This window comes from Mixophyes fleayi, chromosome 5 (genome assembly GCF_038048845.1).
Source record: "Mixophyes fleayi isolate aMixFle1 chromosome 5, aMixFle1.hap1, whole genome shotgun sequence".
Lineage (NCBI taxonomy): Eukaryota > Metazoa > Chordata > Amphibia > Anura > Limnodynastidae > Mixophyes > Mixophyes fleayi.
This window is the reverse complement of record NC_134406.1, coordinates 23958823-23971743: the sequence shown is the minus strand read 5'-3', so window position 1 is coordinate 23971743 and position 12921 is coordinate 23958823. Positions and strand designations below refer to the sequence as shown.

Below are 12921 nucleotides of genomic sequence, written 5' to 3'. Positions count from 1 at the left end.
TTCTCAGCAAGTTGTTCTATAATAGAACCTGAGAAAATGTAAATTTTTAGAATCTTTATTACTATTACTTTATAAACTTCCAGCACAGGTTCCGTGGTGTGTAAGCTATGCGCAGATTTGTCATCATGGCGCCAGTCACATGATGTGACACTTTCTGAGTGACTAGTTTTCAGGGCAAACGGGTGTGTTGGAGCATAGTCCTCTTTAGCATAGTCCTCTTTATCATTGTCATTATTTCCTCATAATGTAAGTTTTTGCAATAATAGCCATAGGGCCCATTGACATGTGTTCCCCCTATACCATACTTGCCCACTTTCCCAGAATGTCCGGAAGACTCCTGAATTCCAGGTAGGTCTCCCGTACTCCCGGGAGAGCAGGCCATTCTCCCACATCCCGTCCACTTCCTAGTGAAGTGGGCCGGATGGGAGCCTCAGTGACGTGATTGGCTGTGAATTGCGTCTTTTTGGTCTCGCACCTGCGACAAAATGTCACTTGCGCGTCATTGCATCTCGAGATAAGGCCAAAATGTCACAATTCACCCTGTCCCGTCCCCTTCCAACCTCTCACTTCACCCCCACCTACTGGTTTTCCTGGAGGGCAAGACTGCAAAGTTGGTAAGTATGCCCTATATTCCTGTATAGGCAGCCTGCAGTTACATCACAGCCCTATAACCAATGAGTGTGCCAGCAATTTAATCCGTAGTCCATTGCAAACATGCATCCAATAGCAGTATTAAGCATTATCTGTCTCTACCCTAGTGATTGAATCATGAACAAAACTAACGTCTGCAGACAAGGCTTCACAAAATGGACTTTGATGTGGGAGGGGACAAGTTACACTGGATAGCTTTATCTGTTACTAAGAGCAACCAAACCTAATAATATTACTCCACAGAGGATCAGACTGGGTCTTCTAAACTGAGGCTCACAGTTATCATGTTGCATTAGCAATAAGTATATGTGGACCTAATAAATTTAATCAGAGCCACTTGTTTGAAAGCTAAATTGACCTCTAAATAGACCCAAATGCTTAAAGTGTGTAGCTTGTTGGGTAGTATTAATTGGAGGCTGGATTAATTGCCTGTACTGTACCTGTCACTTGCATGCAAACCTTTTGCTGACATTTCACTTCCATTACACCTATGACACTTGATTATAACAGTTAATTTAAGTGATCTAACAAAGTAACACAAGAAAAGTGTAAAGGCTAAACCATGCAAAACTGAAAATACCAAAAAACAATATCTGTTGCCTTGCACAAACTAAAGAATGACTACATAATACCGCATAACTCCTCAATTTTGTGTAAAAGCAGCAGTCCCAGGATTTTTTTTTTCAAATAGCTATATAAGTACATCATGCATGTATGTATCTTAGCTGTCCTTCTACAAATCATTGCCTCCTTTTCAAAATTTCTCTGGAGGTGCCTAGGGACTGCATCGCGTGCTACAATGTTTTGCATTTAAGTTTAAAGGATAGAATTCCGTCTCCAGGTTCACATCACTCAGTATGCCACCACAGAAGGCACACTTGCTCCAAAACTTCTGAATATACTCGCCTGGCAACATTTTCTGGGGAGAACACTGCCACCTAATGCCCATTACTGCACTACAGCTTCAGTGTTTTAGCAGTTCCTTCTAGGCCTTCTGTCTGTACAATGCCTCAGCAATGCAATGAGCACCTCATGGATGGCACAAAAGATTTCCAGTTGTGCATATTTCAGCATTGTTCTAATGTGAAGTGAGGCACATGAAGCCAAACGACCTTAAACTTATCCACATGTTCAAAATCATAGCACTTACCCATTGAGGGTTAAGTTGTTGGATATCTCCAGCCAATAGAATCCTGTGGGAGTGTTTAGGTTCGTGTGCCCATATATTCTCATGCAAAGGATGCTGGGTCTCTTCCATTTTAGAAATCCCCTCCCACCCACCCTGTTATGTGTTATGTGTTATGTGTTATGTTTACAAATCTTTTCATAGTCACAGAGTGAGTAAGGTTAGGCGGGAGAGCTCTTACGGTTGGCAACTAGGGGGTACGTTGTTATCGCTGATTGGCTAATGCCACCACATACTTCGAAGCACATTGGTTCGTGGTTACCCTGTACGGGGACCCGGTGTTCTGAAATGTACGGCAATTCATTAGTGAGCCCATTAGTGATGTGGTCACTATTACGCCAGATTTAGCACCGGCCAATCGTAAGGGACTAGGTCCCGGTACCAGTGGTATGTCTATTGGTCGTACACTGTTTGGTTTAGCTGTTAGTGGTTAGCTGAAGGCAAGTGCTCTCGCCACCACACGGTTTATACATATTAATAAACTGTGACCTATTTAGCCAAAGCTGAAGTTGTCGTGTCTTTATTTATAAGTGGTAAGAGATATGGTTATGCCTGAGGAGAGGTTTGTGCGTGGAAGAATGAATCTGTGGTATGAAGTTTAAGATGGTTTTCATTTATATTCTAACAATATTCAGTTGCCAAAATACAGTCTGTTCGGTGGTATGTGCATTCTCATGTATATTGCTTCAGCCCACAAAATTGCTTCTCCCTCAGTGTGCAGGCAACAGGGTCTCTTTAAACCAGGTCTAAAGATCACTATTGTCTGATCTGGTCATTTTGGGTGTCAAATCATTATTTCCAGTTCCCTGATGCATCTCCCAATGCTTTATTTGACTTATGTGCACAAAACAAGCTCATGTTCCCTTTGCTTTCAACAATGATGGCAGTTTATTTATAGCTATCCCTGTCAGCATCGGTGGCATCTCGTGCAGTTTTGATGTATAACTCCCTTATGTTTCCATGTTATTACATTTTACCACCGTCGTCACATGTTAGATATGTTTCATGAGGTTTATCATTCCTGCAGGGATGTTCTGCTGCTCAGTGTTCTATAATGATTACAGCTGACTCCCAGCATTATCCTACTTCCTTTAGGATAATTGTGGATTATTTCCTTTGAAAGGGTTATTGGTTTTATATGAAAAAAATCTTTTGGTCCAAACTAATTTGTAGTAAATTAAATATGCTTTACTCTTCATGTGTGTGACAGCCCGGTATTCTTATGTTGTATCTTGTTGATTCATACTATCCAAATATATTGCTGTGTTTTTTTGTCTATTTTGTTCTATAGATTTGTTTTGTGTTTTTCATTGTACTTTATGTAGGTTAAGATTATTAATAATAGTCCAATATAATTAGCATTGGTGTATAAAGCATTATTACTAGTTGGTACTGCCGCTACTATTTTAGCCACCTACCAATCTGCGTGTGGCAATGCAGCGGTATTTTGAGGATGGTGCAGGTGGCCTAGCCCTTCAGTAGCACTAGGAACACCTCTGGGGATGCAGAACGCCCCAATGCATGCTTGCCTTTTGGACTCTCGAAAGAGTAGGTCATCCTCCGTGATCATGCCACATCTACTTGCGAAGTGGTTGGTACGGGCCTTCATGATGCAATTTACTGTGAAACGTGTCATCATGACTCTTCCCCAATGCTCATTGATGAGAAATCTGGCACTGCACAGCAGGGGCGTGGCACTGCACAGCAGGGACGTGGCACTGCACAGCAGGGGCGTGGCATATACCGACTCCAACTATACGTTGAAAAAAAACAACAAAGACTGTAAAAATGACATAAGTAAAATGTAGACCTTTACAGCGATAGGCGAGAATTACGAAAACAGCGAAATGCGACTGGTGCTAATTCTGAAGATAGTGGGCAGCACAGTGGCCTAGTGGTTAGTACTTCTGCCTCACAGCACTGGACTCATGAGTTCGATTCCCGCCTATGGCCTTATATGTATGGAGTTTGTATGTTCTCCCCGTGTTTGCGTGGGTTTCCTCCGGGTGCTCCGTTTTCCTCCCCCACTCCAAAAACATAGTAGTAGGTTAATTGGCTGCTATCAAAATTGACCCCAGTCTCTCTCTCTCTCTGTCTGTCTGTCTGTGTGTGTATGTTAGGGAATTTAGACTGTAAGCTCCAATGGGGCAGGGACTGATGTGAGTGAGTTTTTTGTACAGCGCTGCAAAATTAATTGCGCTATATAAATAACTGATTATGATGATAGTGGATGCTGGCGATTGAATATGACATCACTGAAGTAAGCAACGTTGACATATGTAAGTTTAAAGCGGCAATAGTACTAACCGCACCCTAACCCTACCCTTAATCCTAACATTAAAATGCCACTTTGAATATTGATGTGGGTCACTTGCGTGACGTCAAATTCAATCGCCGGCAACCACCATCTTCGGAAATAGCAGCAGTCGAATTGCAGTGTGTTCAGAAATCTACGCTACCGGTGTAAAGGTAAGTCTACATATAACCTATGTCATTATTACAGTGTTCGTCGTTTTTTTGTAGGCATAGGGATTGTCAGTATTCCAAGCACCGGGATACCGGTTACCACCTCTCCCAAGGGAGACATAAAAAGTATGCCCCTTTTTTACACAGCCACTCCCGTTTTCAGAGGTTTGCCATTGCAAGATAGGCTGTCCCGAATTACATCATTGAAATGTTTGGAAGTATGATTGAGTCTGAATAGCTAGTGCCTAAGAAAGGGAGGTGGGATAGTGGTTTAGGGGAAGAATCGCTTAATTAACAATACATTTTGCAATCAGCAGTCTGTGTTTTGCTTGAATATGAATTTTGTTTGCATCTGCAGAGAAAAACCCCCACTAAGTAAAATAGATATATATTTATAGTAAACCAGTGCAGAAAATCCAACGAAGTAATATATTGGCACTTGGATGAATCACTTCAGTGAGCAGTTTGCTTCAGGAGTCAGATAGATCTTCAAATTAGCTGATCTCTGACATACAGGACAAATGTCAATCTGCAGGATGTATAAAACACCCATTCAGCACTTGGTATTACTTGTTCTGGTTTACCTGGACTAGAGAAGCTGCCAGATTGGAGAATGGATATTGATTCTTAGTAATACTGAGCAATTAACAGTAAACATGGCTCATGTACTGCTGCCTCCAACAAGCCGTGTGCTGAGCTAAATATGGAATTGTGTTTATCAGATGCAGCCAGGCTTCAGGTTCCTGGGAGATCAGTGATATTGTGCCTACAGAAAAGTGTCACTCTGTGTGTGTTTCCAGAGCACCAGACGTGTACTCTGCCATCATAACTCCGGGGATAGTGCTGTCACAGCCATCTGTAGTTCCCTGCGGATTATGGTTAGACACGGCACATCCCATGATCTGCTACTAATTCAAATTATGTTGTATTTAGAAGATATTATAAAGGAAATCTATTCTACAAAAATCAACAGTTGTTCCCATGCTTTGTACCCGCTGGCGACCCGAAAACAAACAAACAAACAAACACAGAAGTGGACATTTAAAATTTTGTAAAATTTACTACAATTTTGAAAATTGTAGTTTATTAGGACCTTTTTTCCCTGTTGTTACATACAGCTCTTGTGTTTATAGTTTTCTCCACTAATTGTTCATTTTTACGTAATACTATTTCCCTTTTTCTAATAAAAACCACTAATAAATCTAATAATACTAATAATTATAAAACTAATAAATAATAAAACTAAATAAACAATAAAACTAAATAAAATTAAACAATCTAAACCATCTAATAAAAACCACCAACACCACCACTTTTACTTTTCAAGCAAAGTACCAATGGATCTGCCTAAGCGTCCTTCAAGCTTCAAGAATCCCTAAACCTCTTTGTTTTCTCCCCCGCTGCATCATCCGGGATGACACTGGATACACAGTTAGTGCAAATTGTTATCCCCCGTCGGTTTGAGCTGCTTATTGTGTCATTCACCTGACGTCAGGGAGATGAAACTGTCAGAATGGACGGAGATTCGTGGTGACAGTTGAGTTAGTTGACATTGGGGATGATGCAGGGGGTGCGAATGCAGCTTCTTCCAAGCTTGTATGACAGGAGAATAACATTTCCATCCCGCTCCCATGTGACGCTGTTGTAGGACACCACTCTGAGATTATTTTAAACTGTTTTTTTTTCTTAGTGCTCCCAATATTGTTCTCGGTAGCAGATTCATGCTGCTAGTTCCATTAAACTCCTACTGTAAGGCACAGCGGGAATGTTCTGAAAAGATCAACTCATCTGTCGTAAATCAGCTCACACAAATCCTATCCTTTTATCACAGCAAAAAGGCCTCTGCAAATATTTTACATTAAGATAATACAATAACGTGTACCCCGTTTTCAAATCTGTGTGTTTGCATATAATTAGCAATCATCTAGTCCTCAACAAGTCCTAAAATGTTATAAGTCTAATCTTACATGACAAATAACCCATAATAGATTATACTTTGCTATTCTTTATTCAATAAAAAAGTCAACAGGATGAAGCCATGTATGAAGATATAAGTATGCACGTACATGCTTCCATATTAATAAAGCAAGTAATTTAGTCTATGTGCTGCCACCTCTATATAAGAGCAGAGTCTTTACTTGTTCAGTCTGGAGCATCTGGGTTTGTGTTGACCCCATGCCAAGGAGAAAAATACATCTGTAAGGAACTCAGAGAAGCCATTGTTGCTGCTCATCAGCCTGGTAAGGGTTATAAGGCCATTTCCAAACATTTTTCCACAAGTCCATCATTCCACAGTGAAAGATATTGTTTACAAATGGAGAACAATGGCAACTACCAGTCTACTCAGGTACCCCAGCAAATTCTCCCAAATATCAGACCTATGATGCTCCGAGACATTGCAACTAACCCAAAAGCTACATCCAGGGATCTACAGACCACTGTTAAGACTGTGTTAAAATTCATAAATCTACCATCAGAGTTAGAGCAAAGATGACTTTTCATGGAAGGGTTCCCAAGATGAAACCTCTTCTCTCCAAACCAACTCCCACCACATCCCCGCACCCAAAACATTGCAGCATGGCCTGGGTTTGCAAGAATGCTTCTGAACAAAACACACAAGTTTAGGTACAATACCCTTTGGACAGACAAGACCAAAGGACTCCTCACAATTATTGAGTCCACCATTATCTCCTCTTTCTACTCTATAATTCTAGACAGTGGTTGAAGTGGCGGTATGGAAGATGGAATGGAATGGAATAGTTTTACAATGAAGGCAGTAGGAGAAGTGGTGGTATGACGTACCACTGTATACCAGCCCACTTCAACCACTGATTCTAGAGGAAGATGTGAGTGATCTGAAACTTTCTTTGATCGTACAATAGGAAAATTATTCTAAACACAGCAGCAAATTGACATCTGTGTGGCTGAAAAATAAAATAATCAAAGTTTTGGATAGACCTCAACCCCAATGAGATGTTGTGGAGGGACCTTAAGAGAGCTCTGCGTAAACAAATGCTCTCGAATATCAATGAACTGAAGCAGTGTTGTCAAGGAGGAGTAGGACAAAATTCTTCAAATGCAGTGGAAGAGACTGATAGGGGGGATTTCAATTCCCCCCAAATTATCGCAACGTTAAAGCTGTCACCGTTATTATTACTGTAATTTTAAGTCGGGGTTGAAACTACAGTAATGACGGTAATAATGCGCAGGCCGCGTTACTTTTAGCAGTAACGCGGCCAATTGAATTCCCCACATACAAAATGATAGGGTGTACTTTCTTTTTTACTCATTGCTGATTTCCTTCATTTTGGCTTAATTTTTGCAGAATAAATAATGAGAATAAAATCTGTTCATATTGGGAAGGGGGGGGGGGTGTATGTGCGTGTGTATGTATGTGTGTAATATTTACTTTTGTTCTACTTTTAGAGTTTTATGCATATATGCCAGATGTACTACATACATACATACATACATACATACATACATACATACATACATACATACAGCACAAGAAAAGCTTGTTAAGACAGCTGATATAATTTTCCTTCCTGTGTATGAATGAAAATATTAGTATTCTTACAATACAATACACCCACAAAAGCCTATAATATATGCACGATCAATGCAGAAAGCATCAGAGGTGAATTTGCAATCAGCCAATCAGAAGTGGCTAGCCAGGCTGACCACCATCATCAGTATGTATTTGCACTTGCTCTTTAGCAGGTGCAAAAGGAAACTCCTCCTGACCAGAGCTGGATTGAGGCTATGGGGGACGTGGGGCACTTAAGACAGGGGGGCCTTATGGTCTAATATGACTATCATTTGAGACAAATCCATTTGCAATACTGTGTGCACTACTGTAAGGTGCATGCAGCTTTCCCTTCACAAGCAGAGCAGTGTTAAACAGGACATACTTCCCAACTGTCCTTGCAGTCGGATCATATCCTGGCTACTTAGGACATTCCCCAAGTTCGGGACTGCCCCACCAGATTCAGAGCAGTTGGCAGACTGTCATTCTCTCTCTTACCTCTTGTTGGTGTCTTTAGCTCAGTTGTGGTTTGTCTGGATCCTGGAATGTTTAGGGGCCCTATTTGGAAAAAGGACAGGTACATGAAAATTTAAAGATCTCCAACTAGCCCATGACATTAAAGCAATAGCACCCATGTTTAATAATTAGGCCTCCCTTCCTGTAACCAGCCCAAACATTAAATTAATAGTATTCACATTTATTTCCCCCAACTATCGCCAACATTAAGTAATTCATATTCACATTTAATAAATAGCTCTTATTTTCCCCAAGCTCTTCATTCAAATAATAGCACCCAAACTACCCCAGCATTAAATTAAAGGTCCCATCACCTACTTTTAAATCAGTATCCCCACCATCACCCCACAAATAAAATAGCACCCATTAAATAACCACAGCCACATTCCACTATTAAATTATAGCCTATCTCCCATCTACATTATATAAGACCCCCCCCTTCCTTCCCTCACACATTACTTTAAGACATCCCCCTTCCCTCTTTCCCTTACTTACCTTCCTCCTGCTGCACTGTGTTGGAGAGGCAGACTCTGCTGTCTGCCTCTCTTTCAGCTCTGCACTCATTGGACGTCACCTGTCAGGTGGTGTGCATGTCATGTGGTATCTGTCAGTGACGGGGATAGGAGGAGGCAGCCACACATAGAGGAAGGTAGGAAGGAATGGATTATAACATCCGTGGCATATATGTGCTCTCTTTTTATGGGCATGCACAGTGCAAATGATTGGAGTTTACACTACACAAACTGGCGTAAGTTCAACTCTATAGTACAGGATGAAGAGGAGAATTAACCGCACCAGATTATTAGATCAATAATATTAATCATAGAACATCCCCTAATTCAATAAGTATTCATCTACATCTAGACTAATATCACTAATATTGCTCTTTATTTTTTGCTGAAGGGTGCACCCAATTACTTAAGTCATAAATGCAAAAGAGGAGGAAAAAGTATATATCGAGCACTTCGGAATGTTTAAATCAAATATAAAAACATCTATTTTATTGGTATGCATTAAAAATTCCAACGGTTTCATACAAGGTTGCGAAATAAGGATAAAAAACAAAAACGTGAATATATAGTGATTGATTGTGTATTGTGATTAAAATGCAGACTAGCTGCTATAGCTTTGTTATCTCACAAATTTCTTCCTAGTAAACACCTTTTATTAGGTTTATATAGATTTATCTCTGCCTGGATTAATAATCTGGAATATTATTTAGACTGTGCTGTTTTATATTTATTCATCACAGTGAAAGATAATTCTATGTAGTACTAAGGTTAATCTATTGTAACCTCTCCACTAAAGTTTTCACCTTTTAATAATTATATCAATAGTGATAATATGTATGACCACTACCAGTATATCAAGTCTGTAGCCACTTGATGGAGTCACTATAGTACTCTATTAATCTATTAAGTATAGATGGGTAGTTAGTAAGTTCAACTCTGCATCACACCCAGTGTGTATCACATGACTGTAAGCTGTAGGGCAGCTATCAAAATTGACCCTAGTTTCTCTCTCTCTCTGTCTGCTCCAATGGGGCAGGGACTGATGGGAATGAGTTCTTTGTACTGTGCTGCAAAATCAGTGGCGCTATATAAATTGATGATGATGATGATAAGCTATTTCTTCTTTTGTTATCATCCATATTAGGTTCTATAATGGTCTATCAAAATTGACCTTAGTCTGTCTGTGTGTGTGTGTTAGGGAATTTAGACTGTAAGCCCCAATGGGGCAGGGACTGATGTGAATGAGTTCTCTGTACAGCGCTGCAGAATCAGTGGCGCTATATAAATTGATGATGATGATAAGCTATTTCCTCTTTTGTTATCATCCATATTAGGTTCTACAATGGTCTATGCACTAGTCTATTAAAATTATTTCTGATAAGAATTCTATTATGCAGAAAAAAAGACCCCCCCCCCCCTCATCTGTTATCCTAATTCTTATCTCAAATGTCTTGCATATTTTGAGTTATTGTTACCTTTTTATACATTGTGACCTGCATCCTGGATTTTATGTTAGAGATGGTTTCTCTTAGCAGTCTCCATCCTTCAATTGGAGCAAGATTAAATAGAGTTAAGAAGATGGAAAACCTCATTTGCAGATCATGTTGTGTTACAGCTTTGCAGTACAATGAGATGCAGGTTGTATTACGTGACTGTAGTTTATTGTGTTTGGGTTACACCAAGCAGATAGTGTCTCATGTTTCGGTAGCTGAGGGATTGATTACTAAAGCCATTGACTCTACAGCAAACAATGCATCATATTGAAAAGGGCACGTTCACAGCATTGAACAATAACCATTCTCTCCGTCCCCGAGGATAAGATGTACGTGTGTTTATTGTTTAACCAAAGTGTCATCGACATGCTATTGACAATATGCTCTTTGCTTGTCACCCCTGCAGATATGTGTCACCAAGATGTCTACACGGAACTGCCAGGGAATGGACTCTGTGATCAAACCACTGGACACCATTCCTGAAGACAAGAAAGTCCGTGTTCAGAGGACTCAGAGTAGTTTTGACCCATTCGAAAAAACTGCAAACCAGGTGAAGAGAGTGCACTCTGAAAACAATGCATGCATTAACTTTAAGAGCCCGTCCGCGGGGAAGGAGTCTCCCAAACTCAGACGACATTCAAGCCCCAGCTCGGTAAGAGTGTGCAGTGTTGAAGCCTGGTCAGAAGTAAGAGTAGAGTACCCCATGTGTTGGTGGAAAGTGTTTTAACTAATCCGCACAAATATGCAAATAACTCTCCGTGAATCAAACTGGGCTACAGATCTTCTGTTAAGGCCAAACTTGTGTTTTGTTCCTGTTTTTTTATTATAATTTATTTTGCAAATTTTATATTGCGGACATAAGCTGTTTTCTTTGGCTACGGCTACATTTGAAAGTCCAAGGAATTATATAGACGTTTTATAGGCTTTACATTTTTGGTCTTTTTAGGTTTTACTTTGCTACTTGTCTCTCACTAATGCCAAAGACATGTTGTTAGCCCTACCTAAAACTTCTCTGTGACTTCAGCAATGCGTAAACCAAAAAACAATCTTTCTTTGACATTCCAAATGGGGTTTTATGTTGGAAAGATATTATGCCATGCAACACAACCCCTATACTAACCCTCTAACTGCTAGGCTATAGCCTGTTCTGTGCTAGTTCCCTCTGCTAGGTGCTGTTGTCTCTTCCTTCATGTGTTCAGTGACTTCCTCTTACAGTGATGCAATTGTTTCCGAGCCAGGGAACTTGTTCAGGGATAGGAGCCCATCTGTGCATCACCTATACTTCACTGCTTTTATTTAAAAAATAAATAAATGCTACTATTAGTGCACAATCCTCACCTGGTATGAAACAATACATGTATGTCAAAGGGGGAGATAAAGATAAAAAATGGACGGGGTGGAATGAGCTGGACAGAGACGTTGATAAGACTGAAGATAATAGAGCGATGGTAGCGTAGAAGAACTAATTTTTGTATATTTGTTGGCACACCAGCCAGAGGCATAATGATACCCATAATGCTGGAGCCCCACTCCCAGTAAGACCTCTCCCTTATCTTTAAGCACACAAAGCAGTATTTTAAATTAGAGATGCAGCTTAAATCAGTAACTTCATAGTTTTCATAAGTGGCCCTTGGTCTCGCAGAACCATCAGATGAGGGCGCCAGTGGTAGTGTATCCTTCAACTGGTAAAGTGGCTCTAAAGACCTCAGCAGTCTATTATAGGTTCTCTAGCTGCTTAATTCTAAGTTACAAGGACACTGAAAGGATTTATGGTAGTTGTAAACTATTTTTAAGACTTTCAATTTGTCATTATATCCCTATGTCTAAATCCCTACGCTGACGTGAATGACAAATGTTTGTTATGATCCAGCACTCACCTGAGCCTACGTGACTTGTGTATGTGTGTGACAAAGGGTTAATCAAAAACAGCCACCTGGTTTGATTAAAAATGATTAAAACTTTCTCTTTTTATGCCACATACTAATTTTGCCTTTACACATTATACTACTGTCCAGGGTTTTTATGAAGTGCTGACCCTCCTACTCAGGGAAGCCTTTGGTTCTCCCTATAAACTAATCTATCCCAATTTACTTTCATCAGAGTTATGCTAAACCAAATGATCTCTTCTGTTTAAACTATGTAGTGTTCTAATACCAAGCTAAGTCTGACACGTGAATTGGTAAGAACACAGAGACCTGAACTTATTAAGTGTAATTTAATATGGAAAATGAAGCCACGGTGCTTAAGATAAAAACAATTAACAAAATGACATACAAAGATATAATACAATAGTTTCTTGTAAAATAAAAAGCAATAAAACAACAGAAATTTTAAATGACTAATTATCAGTTTCTGCCTTACTGGGAGAGCAACACTTCTCAGTATGGAATTGACTCCCACAAAATGACAAATATTCTCTGTACAGCGCTACAGAATTGATGGCACTATATAAATAAATGATGATGTCTTTTATTCTGTGACCAGATTTTGGCAACCATACCATTGCGCAAGGTCTGAGAAAACACATTTTATACTATTTAAGTGGCAGGACAGGAATGTGTTGTATCA

General features: G+C 39.9%; 1 protein-coding gene across 3 annotated transcripts in view; it reads left to right on the top strand.

The window, feature by feature from the left end:
- CDK14 (cyclin dependent kinase 14) overlaps positions 1-12921 on the top strand; it is a 453985-nt gene that overhangs the window by 94841 nt on the left and 346223 nt on the right. For 2 of the 3 annotated variants that reach the window (XM_075211845.1, XM_075211847.1), the window contains one exon: positions 10760-11005. In XM_075211845.1, coding sequence (XP_075067946.1) covers positions 10760-11005 — 246 coding nt within the window. The remainder of the gene's footprint in view (positions 1-10759; positions 11006-12921) is intronic. The other variant, XM_075211846.1, reaches the window with a different exon arrangement.